General features: G+C 38.5%; 1 protein-coding gene across 1 annotated transcript in view; it reads right to left on the bottom strand.

Moving 5' to 3' along the window:
• SATB1 (SATB homeobox 1) overlaps positions 1 to 14,986 on the bottom strand; it is a 74,864-nt gene extending 59,878 nt beyond the window's left edge. The window contains 7 exon segments of the mRNA XM_032108435.1: positions 5,226 to 5,349; positions 6,077 to 6,203; positions 7,009 to 7,132; positions 7,134 to 7,186; positions 10,994 to 11,229; positions 13,923 to 13,992; positions 14,085 to 14,986. Coding sequence (XP_031964326.1) covers positions 5,226 to 5,349; positions 6,077 to 6,203; positions 7,009 to 7,132; positions 7,134 to 7,186; positions 10,994 to 11,204 — 639 coding nt within the window. The 5' untranslated portion in view covers positions 11,205 to 11,229; positions 13,923 to 13,992; positions 14,085 to 14,986.
• Between the last annotated feature and the right edge of the window lie 1,205 nt (positions 14,987 to 16,191).

The raw sequence follows: 16,191 nt of genomic DNA, 5'->3' as shown, positions 1-16,191 counted from the left end.
AAGGATTTACTTCCCTGAAATAATTAATGACATCTTTAAAATCTAAAGTACAGTAACTTCTAAAGCAGAAAAAAGAGCTGCATTCCTTACTCAGGTTATTAATTATTGGGGGAGGGGAGGAAGAGAGAAGAGACTTACGAGCCACAAAGAAATCCAAAGACTTGATGTCAGGTCTAGGCAGGTAAAATTAAAAGGGGAGGGGGCAAAAAATGCCTTTTGGTTTAGTAAAGCATGAATTGAAAACTGCTCATAAAATGTATGCATTTTGGCAACTCTTAATAGCTCATTCCTTGATAGTCTAAGTACAGAAATTTTAATTTTAGCAAACGCAACTTTTTTGGTGAGGATTTTGGAAGGGTGAATCAGAACAGCGGTGTGAGCTGCCTATTCGCCAAGTGCCTTCAGATCAGGTGAACTGAGAACATTGATGTTCCAAGAAAGCTTTCTTTCTGTTGTCTCTGCCAGATCATATAAAGTCTGCACATAACAGCTTACAAATTCAGGGCAGGATATCTGAACAGAAAGGAAAGTATATGATCTATACCGTGCCCATGTCAGATGCAGAGAATCACTCACTACAGCATGAAAGCTTGTTAAAAATGCAGTCAGGATAGTTATATTTGTCACAAGTGCAAAACTATTCAGACTTGGGTATCGTACCAGCACTTGTTCTGTGTACGCGTACATTTCATGGAATGCAAGCATATATCCTTCGGACTGAAATAACGCTATTCCCTTATCACCAAGAGCAAAATTATGTAAATGACATTATAGGTGGGGGAAGGGGGGGAACACACAAATATCTTCCAAAAATTTTAAAATAGTCTGTAAATTACTATGTCCCCAAGTATCATAGCCTCTGGATATTTTTTTTGAAATATTGCATGTCCCCTACAAAATATTGAACAAAAAGCCATTGAAATTTAAAATTCTACTATATATCAGGCCTGTAATTTCTCATCTTGAATGCACTGACTTATGGTTGTCCTGAGAGTCAGACTAGATACAAACAGTCTCAAAGGATAAGCTAAAGGGTGAAAAAAAAAAAAAAGAAAAAGAAAAACCCCAGACACCTTCACATTTCAGGATACTATGGGGTAAGAAAAAGAATACCTTCCTTCAGAAGTGCTTTTGCAGTGCTTTGATAAAGTGCCCATTTGTGAATACTAACAGCAATCATTCAGAAAATCTTTTTGTAGAAAAAAAATCAGGCAAGATAATACCAGTAGAAAAGTCAATGCCATTTGATCACTGCCATATTTCCAAAGCAGTGCCCAGATACTAATTAATCTCTACAATCTCTTCATTTGGTAGGTGACTTGTTATCTTCTTTTAGTGGAAAAGGTTACAGGAACTCAAGATAAGGGGTACATCTAAATGTTCAAAAGCACACAGTGAGTTTGTTCCAGAATTATCAGAAGAATTTCCCGTCCTTTTCTCAGATCAATACCCCATGTTGCTCTCCTCTTCCTCATAAAAGTTGATCCAACCATATGTATCTCATATATATATATATATATATATACACACACAGAAACAGAGAAGGATGCAGTAATTCAGTAGGGGCAAAAGAGGAAAAAAGACCTTATTAATATCAGAATAAATACAGCCTGTGGTATTTCAGTTATTAACTGTGGAAGTAAGAAGAAACTTCTTCACTAAAAATCAAAACAGAGCAAAACTGTGAAAATGAAGTATGAAAATGCTAAGACTAAGGCAAGACACTGAAGGACTAACATTAAATAAGTAAATGCAACAGAGCTGCCTGCCTGCCTGATCACTTTAGAGCAGCTCCCATAAGACTGAGGTAGAGTAGAGCTTCTGTGCAAGGGTTTGGAAATAAGAATTGATGGTAGAACAATTTCTTTACAGCCCTTTGGAGACTGAAGAGCCAAAACAGGAGGGAAATGAGATCTAGGCCACTCGCGAGATAGACCAATCTAATGGAATGCACAAGACGGCCCAAAATTGAGCCCTAGATTAAATTCCAAGTTACCTTCCCCATCAAAAGAGGTCTGGAGAGGAAACAGAAATGAAGCAAGCTGTGCGTATCATATGCAAAAAGTCTTTCAGTCGGCATCTGCACATGCTGCCAGTCTCTAGCAATAAAATCTGCAAACCCGATGTAAAGCATGAAAATATGCACTTCAGCACATAATTCAGAACAGGCTTGGCTTTTCCATGCAAAGTTTGTAGTGTCCTTTCACTTTGTCTCAAATTTTTGGTATCAAGCAGTCTAAATCTCTGGACGGCTGTCTGCAATTCCACAGCAATTCAGAGCCGTGCATTTGCTCCAGTCCATCCTAAGCACTGCAGGTCAAGTTTACAGGGATTCCCCATGATGTGGGCTCATATACTGAGAATAAACCTCACCTTCAGGCCTTCAGGCCACACAGTCACAGAGTGAGAATTACAGTAGCTTCAAAAAGGACCATGTATTAAACTCTCCTAATGAGAGCAAGAATCACAGTGGTATTTTACCAAGAAAGGCGTGAGTACCTTTACATCCCAAGTTCGTACCTTTAAACCCCAAGGTTTTAGTTGGACAAGAAAATAAATGGCTAAAACATTTTAAAGAAAAAAAACCCACTCAAGCAAATAATGCTGTTAAGTTTTCAAGACTCTGCAACTGGTTCTCCGTTTTGTTCACATATTTTCAAGCTATTAAGTATATCTGCACTATAAAATAATACAAAATGTTTGTTTTTAGTTTTTTTCCGTACATAGAACGCCAGTATTCTGAACAAATATGAGCAATTTTTTAATATACAAAATGCAAGATTGCTTCAGAAAATACAGTAAACTCTAAGTGAAAATGGGGCTTCAGAGATGCCATGCATTGAGCACAGTGCCTTAATTGCTTTAAAACAAGTCCTTCCATACCTACACAAAACAGAGTATTGCTAATGACAGTGACAGGAAACGATAACTACTCTCGTTTCCACTTTGAGTCATTTTTCTGTGGTTAATAAATTATATCCATAACAGTGTTAATAAGTTACGGTATGGTGTCACTACATTAGTTTGCATTTGTGATGAAGCACTTCATATGGCATTACCTATACCCATGGAAGAACATAACGGGAGAGACCCCCTCCCTGCTCTCAGAAGAATCTCCTATGCTGGCACTTTGATGGATTCCCTAAGGAAACACCGTCTCCTGACCTCTGCCTTGCTCTTACTTCTCACCTCTGCTGCAGGAGCACACCACGGCAGGCAATTCACAAACTTTAATACCTTTAATAAAACACTGACACTCTTAAATCAGTGCCCGTTCCATAGGAGTGATATACAAGGAGTTAGAGGTAAGACAAACATGGGAAGTGTCAGATCAATTTACTCATGTGAAAAGGACACTGTCAGATCAACACATCTTCCCTCAAGCTCCCAGAGGTTAACAGGAAGACTTAGACTGACTGATGGGCTCTTGATCAACTGCTCTAACAGCTTGATTTTCCAAAAGTTAAGATTAAAGAAATGTATTTTAAGCTTAATATTACTTGATTTTTGAAGAAAAAAAGAAAAGCAGAAGTTATTTGAATTCTTGCAACCCAACTATGGCAGCACTGGTAAAGATAGAGATGGCAAAAGTAATAAGCATGCTTTAAAGAACAGTAAGAAACTCACAGCTTTAAGTGTATTCCTTACAAGTAAAGAAATGTAAACCAGTAAGCAAACAGTCCCAAATCAGAGTTCTCTAGTCTGGAGTTTTAGTCATCTCAAGCATTAACTTGAAGAGCTGCTATTAAGCAAGTTGGGTTTTTGTCCATTAAAGTTATTACAGAAAAATTTAGTACAGTTCGAAAGAATTTTTTTAGAAGAACGTAACTATTGAATTGTCTCCAGTACCATGATACTGTCTATAGTAAATCATTCCTTTTAAAAGTTTTTTTCTGCTTTATATATACATATATACAGAAACTCCTTCGTGAAACACAAGGTCCAAATAGAAATGAGATATTCCATCTCAACAGAAATTATTTGCTTTCCATCAGTATCAAGTAAAAAGTAACCCTATTAGATTAAAATGGAGAAAAATCCCAAGTTATCTGCAGCCTCCATAAGCCAGTGCAAAAGCTTACATGCTTTTACAGTAGGTACATACAAGATAACTTTGTAGACATATTACTGGAATGGTTTGCAACCAGTGAAGATAATTTTGATTATTTCCACTTCAAAACTTCCTATATTGGAGCCACATCACTGAAAACAATCTAATTGTAGTGAAAAAAAAAGTGATGGGAAACAAGTCTGCTAATCTATCTTCATGAAAAATAGACAGAGGAGGAGAGTAGTCTTCTGTAGATTAACTGAAGTCTTTCAGAGACAAAGACTCCAGTATTCTAAGCAAGAGAAATAAAATCCCCATAAAAATACCTTTACTTCCTTAATTTCTCTTTTCCCCTCCCTGCCACAGTTAGTATCATTTATTTGTATACTGAATTTGTCTCGACTGCACCACAATGAAATACATTTTAAAATTTAAAAGGTAAAAAAAAATACCACGTTCCCACCACAGCATCATTGGACACCATACTGCGTAGAAAAATGAGTTGCGCCTTTGCAGTAATTTGACAAGAGAAGAACAAAAAGAATGGCAAAAATAGAACAATACAACTAAGGCTTGAGGAACGCATCGGTTCAATATTTAGCAATGCATAAATTGAGGTTTCATTTTTGTTTAGGTATATTTTGATTAGAACTAATAAATGACTGATTTTCCTTTGGTTCTTTGCAACAACAACATATCACCCAAAGAGCTTTATTCTTTATTCTCGTCTCATATAGCATGCCAAAGACTGTCTCAGTTTATGAATTAGCATTTAAAACTACTGTAGGTTATCTAACAAGCATTCAGATTCAATAGTACTTTTGACAGCAATAAGTAAAGAGCCTTTTAACATTTTGAACACATGTGCTTGAAAAAAGTAGTTGCATCAAAGCAGTTCAAAGACTGAAGACAAAAACCAGTTAAAATCCAGTTTACTGTGAGATGATTTCAGTGTGGTGTAAACAACTTTTCACAACATCCCATGGGAAACGTTGTAAGGCTATGTTCAAAATGAATCAGGCATATTTATAAAGATCATGAAGTGGTCAAATGCATTTGCATTTTTGGCAGATCCACTCCACGGGTACTACTTGCTACAGTCTGTAGAAATCTCAAATCTCACATCAGCGTTGCCTATAGTGCTTTATTATTTATTACATGTTATGCTAAGTACCTGCGAAAGGGGACATTCCTTGGCCAATGAACTCTGGTTCATATCCTTCAGTAAGTCCTTCAGAGCATTTCTTACTGTTGTGTGAGACCATTGTTCAGGAGGCAAGTCTTCTAGTTTAGGGCAACTATTTGAAACACAGATTAGAAAAGGGATTATTACAAGATTGCATCCTGCTGCAGAACATTCCTTTAAGACAGACAGATTTCATTTTGCGCATCAAGCAGATGCATCTGGAGATTGCTCTCGGTCTCCTGATTGTTCCGATTAGTTAATTACTTTATACAACACATCTGCTGTATTGATGCATGAATTATACATCAGCTGCATGTGGCGACTATTTTTTCATGTTACTTCTACCTTCCTGCTCTGATGCGCTTGGTAAAACAATTTAAGGTGTAATGCTTTCTCACGACTGATCATGAAAAGCATTAATATATTAACCATTTTTTCTTTTTTGTTGCCGTGAAATTTAAGAACCTAGACAGCAACAATAAGTGTGAGCAAGTCATTCTTTTACAAAATGCACACAGATGGTACTGTTCATGATATGCAAAAATATTTTTCTCTTAAGTAAACTTTATGTAAAATGCCTTCTTGTAATGCATCATTTAATTGACTAAAATGCAATATAGTTTTAATGAGATATCCAAAGAAAATCTATGTATCAGAGCTATAAAAGTTTGCTGCAATAGTATACTGTAAGTTAAAGAAGAATTAGAGTAACTAAAAAGGAATTTAGGCAAGCCTTTGTACTTTGAGCACAAAGCACAGTGGGAATGAAATACAAGCAATACTGACAGGTAAGAGCAGACAAGTAACAGTTCACGTCCCAGAACTGGTCTGTGACTTACCTGTGTAACTGGATTTTCAGTGTGACCACATGATACACGTCTTGCAGCATGTCTGCTACTGTAGCATCAGGGGCATCTGTCACATAGGAGAGTGGAACTGGATTCCACTTCCCAACCTGGATAAGCCCTGCAGGATTGTAATTTTTGGAGGGGAGGGGGAGTGGGCAAGAAGGGCAGGAAAAATTGAAGAAAGTGATTACCTTATTCCTAAGGGCAAAAGAAATATCTGATTTTAACAAGACAGCCACCGTTGTTTCTAACCTCTTAAATCTGGCAAAAGAAAAGAACATCCCCCCCTCCAAAAACCCCCACCCACACACCACCAAGGATAGGCTTTATCTATATTATGAAATTATACAAATGCTTTACAGTAGAGATTTTTTTAATATGTACAGAAGTATATTTTCCTAAGTTCCCATGAATTCAATAGGACATGATATAATAGTTAGCATTCCTCTTAATAAATTAGAAAGGATTTTGCAATGCAGGAACTGAGCACAAAAAAAATTACTTTGCAGTCTATAAAACCATCAGGAACAAAATAAAAGAAACAGAGCTGGATATTCAGTCATAAATGCAAGTTGACTCTCAACAGTCCATCTGCTCAAATATGCTTTACACTTCCTTGTGGATCCTCAGTGGAGCAGATTATTAAGGTCAATAAGCATACTAATGATTCAGTTGAAGTCTTTTTTCTTCTTTAAAAAAAAAAAAGAAAAAAAAAAAGGAATTTACCTCCACATTCCCCATGAACAAAATGTGCACTAACTAAATAAAAACACATTAAGAAAAAAAAAACAAAATACAGAGACAGAATCTGCCAGAAGTTTAAGAAGTAAAACCTGCATTGCATTCCTGAAAGAAGTCCTGCCCCTCCCCCAAGACCCCACAAACAAACACAATTCATTGTACAATTTCATAATCTTATTTACCTTTTGCTTGGGCAGCAGAGCTGTGAGAATATCCAAGAGATAGCAATGCCATTTCAATCAGTTGGTTGAAAAGCATATCCTTCCTCACCAACACAAATTCTGCATGCTCCTCCTTAGAATCATAGCTCAATGGCATTTTCATAATGTTCCACTACACAGAAAACTGGAAGCATACTTCCTATTAAAAAAATTAAATTTAACATATTAAACTTGAGTTATAGTAGAGTAGGTGGGTCTATACAGCGTTATGTAAATAAAACCTGTACGAACAGGCAGAGGAGGCATCAAGAATCATCACAAATATTTGATCAACATATTCCCCGAGTCCTTTCCCCTCACCCTCCTCAAAAAAGAGAAAGTTCTATAAAACATACATCTCCCTGAAAGGCAAAAATGCAAATTTATCTTGCTTGATCGAGATACAGATTTAAAAGAATTACCTTCTACAGAAATAACAAGTGTTGACTGAAGAGACTTGATTCTCTCTGTCCTGCCTGATTTGTTTGTGAGTAGCAGGCAGCATGAGAACCTAAATACATACTGCAGATGTCTTCACTGTAAGCCATTTTAGTACCAGCCACATAATTTTGTTCGTTAACATTAAAACTTTCTTAGTCCTGCCAAAAATATTTAATTGCTTTCAACATCAACAACAAATCACCTTGTGTGTTATATATTCACTCTGAAAAGAGTACACAAGGAAACAAGGCAAAAGTTAACACCTAATTCATGCTTCATTCACTGAGTGCACTTGAGCACTACTTCACTCGCATCTTTAAGGAACAAATCATGATTTCAATGCCACTTTAAGAAGTGTACCTGCAGTTCAGGCTTATTTTTGTTGTTCTTGTTGTATGTTATTGTTGTCTTCCTGCACTTTGACACCCACAATGCTATTTTGGCATGCCTGAAAGTTAATTACTGATTTCCAGTTTTGTAGCATCATATGGCAAACTCTTCCATACACTGCACAGAATACTAAGCAAATAACCTTTTTTCTTTCCTTTTGCCTTTTTTTTTTTAATTTATTTTTATTTTAATTTTTCCTCCCTTTTGATGACAGAAGAAAGAAGTAACAAATGACCCAAGCTGCTTTTAGGGACAAAGTCTCTCCAGCAATCAGATTCCTGGACTTTATGAAAATCCCTCCCAGACGGACATGGATGACACAATGACCTGACATTTTAAGCTCCGATCCTGTTCCACTCTCTCCAGCAGCACAGGTTAGGATCTCTCAATGACAGAAAGCAAAAGGGTTAAAAGGAGATGTACAGAACTGTCTTATGGCAGCCTGCCAGAGGGGTATCATCTTTAGCATAAATGATGACAAGGGTTATTTTAACAGGGCACCCCAGGAACTCCAATTAGTCCCTACAATGTTAATGCCTCTATAACCACTGCCCTCTAGACTTACAGAAACCTCCTAACCTGCTAAGGTGCACCAGACATGCTGTAGTCTGAAAGGAAGGTTGTACTCTTGACAATAGAGTAAGACCATGTCTGTTGATTTGTGCTCTAACGTATAGTAAGAAATCATGATAGAAAAGATACCTCTTAAGCACGTATATTTAAACTACATCTGTTCACCAGAGAGCCAATCTCTGGCAAACAAACCCCTTCAGGCTTGCAAGAAAAAGCTCACAAACTCATTCCAGTTTGCCCAATAGGCTCAGCATGAAAGACTGAAAGACAAGAGCAAAAGCTTGCCAATATTTATGTAGTGCAGGAAGGAGCTTTTATTTTTTTTTTTCTTTTTGGCTTTTTTTTTTTTTTTTTTTTTTTTTTTTTTTAATCTGAGTGAGACTGGCCAGGAAGGGAGAGAAGACCAAAGCAAAAGCAGTACATGCAAAGTGGTGTTTACTTCACTGGTTTTAAATAAGCTGTGGACACACACGATTCATCTGCAAAAAGGTGGTGGTTTGTTTTTTGGTTTTTTAATCCCTTTCAGGCTCTCACAATTGATGTTTCACCTATTACCGTCTGACTCAGAGTAAGGGCTCAAAATTCTTAAGCAGTTTCACCAGTAATTCCTGAAGATAAAGTGCAAGCAAAGCTTCATTCTAACAAACAGTGCAGATACATCCAAAACCAGCTAAAGCATATTTGTTTTTCCCCTTATCAGTTCTGACAAATTAAGCTATGATCAGACACAACACACAGGTACTTCGCTGCTTATCAGCACGCTTTTTGCCAGGTACATGGTTTCCTGAGTTGCAGCATTTTGGAAAACGCAGTACTTTAAACAACATAGGAGAGCCTCCTGGCCAAATTTTGAGGCACAGCGTAGATTATCAGAGGTGGATCCTGGTAGTGCGACACAGGTATCATCTGACTACAAATCAAGCCACTAAATCTTTTAGCAAACTGTCACTAGTGTCCTTCTGTTAATGTGAAAAATGTTGTACAGGGGAGCACAATCTCAGCTGGCTGATCACTCCTGCTAGTACTTGGCAAGACCTCCAAGTGCAGCAACTTCATAACCTTCTAGTATTAAAGGGGAGAGCATTGGTCAGTGCTCCCTGCTAAAAATACAGCATGATTTAAACCTGAAGGCAGTGTTAGAGCTTTTGCTGAAGGTTTACGAGTCTGTGTAAACAGCACGTCTGCCATAAGGAGCAGTGAAGTCTGTAGAATCCTTGTCTAAAACTGTCCTGGCATTAAAGTTTGCTGTGCAAATATCACATAATACCAGAGACAGCTGAAATCTCCTATTTAGGAATTTATGGAACTTATATGTTTGCAGGCGTCAGAAAGTCCTTTTTATACAGCCCCACTGCTTCACTGTACAATGTTAATGCACTCTGCTTGAAACGCCGTAATAAATTATATTTTTAATGCTCTTACCCTGGCTTTCTTAAGATGCATACATTCTTGGCAAACAATCAATAAATAGGGTAATCATGAGCAGAGGCCAAAGAATTGCTGAGTGCTGTTTTTTTTCCCATTTTTAATAGATAAAGATCTAACAATACAGACTGCTGTGTCTGTTCATTTCAGGATCAATATATTCTTTGTTTTCGCCAAACCGAGGAAAAAATAAATGATTGTACGATAAATGTTATGCAGCAGACACAACGAAATTCCTCTGCCTTCTAACTTTGTGCGTTTAATAGTCTTGGTTACATTTTGCACTTCGCTTAGCAAATACAAGAAAAATCTGGATTATAAACATAACTGATTATACTAGGAAAAGTAAAGGCTTTTTTAACACATATGCCAAATTACATGCAGCATATTTTGATTTAAATTAGCAAGCCCGCAGGACATGGTCAAAAAGACTTACACATTTTGATAAGTAAAATTTGTATATTATTGTCCATTAAAAGTATTTTCAATGCAAACAAAAGCCATCCATATACAAACATCAATGATTCTAAATGTGCCTTTTCCTTGTGTAAACGTCTAATTACAGCAAACCAGCCACTGAAAAATATGACACCCAAGTTGTTCATTGTTCAATAATGAATTGTACTTAAGAAAATAAACTGCAAAGATTGACATCATAAATGACTTTTCCAATGTGATACCTAAAGATTTACACTCTCTCCTTTAAACCAACTTGCAACTGCTATGGAAACACTGCTGCCCTTCCAATCTTAGGACCATCATCAGAAGGAAAGGTGAGAATTTGTTTTGGGGGGTTCAGTATTTACTGTTATGTATTTTTGCGTTTCTTAGCCCAACGCTTACTCGAAGAATTAATGCACCAAATTACTTATATTTCAATGCAAGAATTTGCTTTAATCAGAATAGCTAGCCTTTACCTTAACAAAAATCAGACTCCACCCTGAAAAGCAAGATGCTCCACCCAAGAATGAACCTTACATTTCCCAAATGTGATTTATATCAGAATTGGGAATATATAGTGTTTTAGACTGGAGATTTTAATCCTGAAATATAAATGAAGTAGAGTCTGCAAAAGTATGCTTCCCCCCCAAATATTATAAATCATATTTCTCTAATGCAGAATTATCAAAAGTATTACCTTTTCTAATATTAGTTTTCATCAGGTGTCCAGAGTGTTTTAAAGGCACTCCTTGCATTTTAGTTCCTGTACTTCCAAGTCTTCCTCTTCCTAATGGGCTCCCATTCTGTTCCAAGCGCGCAATTTTGGCTGGTGGACCCTTCGGATCGCTTACATTGTTAGACATTTCTGAATGTTCTTTCCCCTGAGTTGCCTCGTTCAAATGATCCATACTCAGTCCCGCCTCTAAAGATCACCTGCCATGATTCAAAAAAAAAATATATATGTTGTACACGTGTGCGCATATGTATACGTACACAGCCTGCACATGTACAGAGACAGATATATACGTATCATAAGCTCATAAAGAAGAGTAGATAACTATTTTAACTAGAAAGAAATGCTTTTTTAAAAAGAAACAAACTTATTCTTCAAAAATTACCTCATACCCCACTTTACAGAGAGATTGTATCATAATCTAGTGGAATTATTTTTAAAAAGCCAACCAGAGTACCTCTTTAAAAAACAAACAAAATCTTTGGAGATATTCTACTAAAACTGAGAGTCTAACACTCATATAAGTGATGATGATTGTCAAGGTGTGTGCTCCAAGACAGCTATTGTTACAAATCTCACAGAAAGGTTTGGCATTAATCACGGATGTTTTTACTGTAGAGAGAGAGAGAAAGATTCTAATGGAAAATTTCTTGATCTATTTGATTATAAAATGGATGAACAACAATAGAGAGATTGTGAAAACTTTAGTTGAAGGAGCAACAGATTTATTAGAGATGTAGGCTATTGTCCATTTACAATTCCTCTCCCCCTTAAAAACAGAAGTTAGAAAAGAATTTGACATTTAACTTCAGAAAGCAGTGGCGGGAGATGGTTGCTTTTGAGTTTCCTAACCAATACTATACAAAGAGTTTATCAACTTTTGCAAAGTTCAAAATATGCAATTTTTCAGATGTTAAGCTTTAAGTGTTAAACAGAGCAGTTTATTCAACTAAGAAAAATAACTGAATAGTTTCTCACCAAATATAAAGCTGGGGAAAAATTCTCCACAATTTCTACAGTACTTTTGAAGCCCTTAGATATAAAAAACCCCTAAAACCTGGGTGATGCTGACACAGCTATTTGAAACCAAAAAAAGAGAATTTCAATAGCAAATTAAGAAAAGATATATGCTAGCATGATTGTACTTCCCTTTTTATAAACTTTTGAAACCTCTGTCCATGAATACACAATTACAGCTAAATCACTAAAAATCTCCCAAGCCTACAACGTAACAGAGTAAGTTTTAAGGATTTTTGCCACTCATCAGAATCTGTGTTGCCAGCTATATTAAAAGACCTTGCTGAGAGCAAAGGAATCTTTCTGGTTATGATTTCATTAATTAATACTGTTCTGATTGTTAGGTATTTTACCCACCTTTCCCTGACACGGAAAGGTATGACTACACAGACAATTATATATATATATATATATATATATAAATAATATAATCACTAAGGACAGGTCAACAGACATTAATCTATGAACTAGTATTTACATTAGCAAGTGCAAATACTAATACTGGGGAAGTCATATTTAGAAAGACTGGTGTGAATCGGATAATTGCTACTTTCTTTCAGTTGCCTAGTAATTCAATACATTTTCTGTACATTTCAAAGCGAAGTTACTAGAGCCTAAATATCTTGGAATCTTTATATATATACTTCTATGTCACCAGTATACATGCCAATGACAATTTTGTAAACTATTTTTTTCTTGTTTGAACATCATGCTGTTTTTCCTGATACAGTGAAGAGAGATGCAATGTATTAATTCGAACATTTACAAAGCAACCTCAAGAATGCAACCAAAATAGATGAAGTTCAGACAATCGTTATTTTTCCTTATGCTGTTAGGTGACAGGCTAAGGTTCACCATTCATCTTTATCCCATCTGTTTTAGGTCATGCGTCTCATTAACAGTAAACATGCCTATTTTAGCCACTTCTCAAAAGAATTTTTAAACTGTGTAAAGTGTAACCTAAGCAAAGAATTACAGACTCGTACTGTTAACATCTTCCGATGTTTCTGACGATGCTAACATACCATAGGGCTGCTTTTCTGAGACTGGTCTATCTCAAGAAAAAGAGGAATTAACAAAAAAAAAAGTGAAAAAAAAGGGGGGGCTTTGGGGGCGGTGGGGGGGGGGGGAGAGAGTAAAAGAAAACACACACACAAAAAAAAAAGCCCCGAACAAGAAATTCCTCATCACTTTTGGCAACTTCAGAAGTACTCTAAGGCACGGAGGTTCTTCGCTACAAAAAGTATCTAGTCATCATGAGTCAGAATCGCACTACATCATGTACAGTGAATAAAAGTGATAGATCGCCACTTAGTTAATACACTGACTGCAACCAAAACATCAAATGGGTCATTTTCGCTTGGCCTGAGAACACCCACCCATCGGCATCCTTTCACCGCTTAGTCATCTTGTAAAAAGCTTATGTTACAAAGCAAAATTACATGCACATAAAACACCTAATTTACTCATTAAACTCCATGCCCAAGGCTAAAGTTCACTGAAACCTCAGTTGGAATAGTGATGAGCAACAACCAGCATGGCTGCCCAGGGAGAGGGTGGAAGGAAAGACCTATCATCTCCGCCGGTTCCAGGCCAGGAGTTTCCCCGGGTTTCACATATAGGCATCTTTCACAACTACAAGTTTTCACCACAGATCAGTGAGAGAAGAGCACAATTTCAAGGCACAGTTTCCTGGAGCCAGCGTAACACACAGGCACACCGCGCAATTTCTGAATGAGAGTCGGTGCGGTATCTCCTTTTGTCGCGATGTAACGCTGCCGGTATTATATTATTTCTTTCTCTCCTCCTGAATCAGCCCCCTCCCCATGCCTTTCCCCTCCTCTTCCCTCCCTCCCCCATAAAAACCCATAATCACATTTGAGAGAGGCTCCGCACTTATCCGTTCCATATGGCTCTCACAATCCAGGCCAAGCTTTCCCTCTGACCTTTTAAAGAGACAAAGAAGCAAAGTACTTATCTAGAAACAGAAACACTGCAGTTTTCTGAGTGAAATTAGCAAAACCGACCCGAAACTCACCACTTCAAAACTTGACAGCATATAAATAACAAAAACAAAGGAGGTTTCCTTTGCAGCCCGAGCTCTTGAAGAGGAAGAAGTTCAAGACTGATGTTTTTTAGGTCCCCCCCTTTCTGAAGGGGGGCGGGGGGGGCAGCAGACCTGAGGACTACTTCCCCTAATATTCTCTTATTTTCTTTTTTTTTCTTGTTGCTATTTTCCTCTAGGCGGGGAGGGGCAAAAACAGATAGCGAGAAACAGAGTAGCCATGAGCAAAAATGGCAATGGACAAAAAAATAGAGATTAAATATCTTTTGAGAGAGCCAGTTTTCGAGGTTTAGCAACGGAAGACAGAGCTGCAGATCAAAATGATCAGACAAAGTGTAACGCTCAAAATGAGGAATTAATAATAATAACAATAAAAAAAAATAAGTAAGCAGGTTTAAATTAAGGTGGAGGGTGACTTAAGTCTAGCTATCCTTTCAAAAACAAAACCAATGCGTAAAGGATCAAGTGAGAAAGGGGGTTATTAAAAAAAAAAAAAGGCAAAGAAAAAAAAAGGCAGCTTTTCTATCCAGTGTGAAGAGCAGAAAGTCTACTTCTAGGTTGTCACTTACACTATTATTCTCCAATAGGCACCCAGAGGAGCAGCACACACAGAAGGAGCCCGCTCCCCTCCCCCTCCGCAAAAATACACACCGTAACAGCCCCCAAACTTTCTGCGGAAACCTCAGCCCCAGAGATCGCTACTGGAGATAAAAAGAAAAAAAAAAAAAAAGTGGAGAGAAAATTGCAGGAAAAGGCACTAAAATGCCACTTTTAATCTCGCCTTTGCGGTCCGGGAGGGGAAAAAAAAAAAAAGAAAAAAAAAGGCAGAGAGGACCTGTCTCCTCTCATTTACCGGGGGCTGTTGTGCGAGTGGAGGGGGGGGGGGGGGGGGGGGGGGGGGAGAGAGGGAGCGAGAGAGGAGGGGAGAGAGAAAAAGAACAGAGGGGAGGAAGGAAACACACAACAAGGCACACCACCACCACTACAAAAAAGTGACGAGGTTTCACTCCCTCCGAGTCCAAACCGGGAGAAGAAATTATAATTTAAAAAACCCCCAATCCTACCAGGAAAAAAAAAAAAAAAAAAAAAGAAAAAAGAAAAAAAGAAAACCAACGACAAAAAACCGGTTCTGCTTCTGCAAAGAAAAAAAAAGAAAATCTGGGAACTCCGAAAAGAGTTACTCGCAAGAAGGGGTAAAAAATATTAAATAGAAAGGTTGCAAAAAGCCAACAACAACAAAAACCAAGCCAGCAAAAAAACCCCAGTAACAATTGAAAAAGAATAATAATGGTAGGCTTTGTATTTTGTCTTTGTTTTTTTTTTTTTTTTTTTTTATTCTCGTTTCCCCTGGCTGGCTGGGTATGGTTGTTATTTAGGCCGGTTTGGTGGTTGTTGCTGGATGTTACATGGATATATGTGTGTGTGTGTGTATGTATGTGTGTGTGTGTGTCCCCGGACGGAGCTGCCTCGCTCTGCTCTGCTCCCCCCCCCCTCCTCTCTCTCTCCCTCTCTCTGTTTCTGTCCCCATTAAATTATTAGTTGACTCATCACTACTCCTCCTCCTCCTGCTGCTGCCGCCGCCGTCCCCTGCTCACAGCCCTCCTCTCCTCCTCTCCGCTACCGCTCGCTCTGCCGCTGCTGCCGCTGCTTCTTCTTTCCTCCTCCTCATTTTAATACAAAATAACACCGAGGCCACCGGCTTTTTTTTTTTTTTTTTTTTTTTTTTTTTCACAGCCAGAGACGGGAGGAGGACGCAGCCTCCCTGCTGCTGCCCGGAGCCCTTCCCCGGCGGCCCCGGATCATCCGACGCGTCCTGGGAGAGAGAGAGAAAGTGGCAGAGGAGGAGGAGGATGAGGAGGAGGTGGTGGTGGTGGTAGTGGTGAAGGAGAGAGGCGTGGGGGAGGGGAGGCCGGGGAAGGGGGAGGGGGGTCGGCAGAAATTGCGGTGGCAGAGGAGGGACCGCAGCGAGGAGCGGGGAGGGGGCGCCGGGCCGGGCCGGGCCGGGCCGGGGGGGGGGGCGGCCGCCGGCGGCGGTAGGTGAGGCGGGGGGGGCGGGGGAAGAGGGCGTGCGGCTTCCGGG

The sequence above is a fragment of the Corvus moneduloides genome, chromosome 1 (assembly GCF_009650955.1).
Source record: "Corvus moneduloides isolate bCorMon1 chromosome 1, bCorMon1.pri, whole genome shotgun sequence".
In the NCBI taxonomy this organism is placed as follows: Eukaryota; Metazoa; Chordata; class Aves; order Passeriformes; family Corvidae; genus Corvus; species Corvus moneduloides.
The sequence above is the reverse complement of the archived record's forward strand: the minus strand, read 5'-3'. Positions and strand labels throughout refer to the sequence as shown.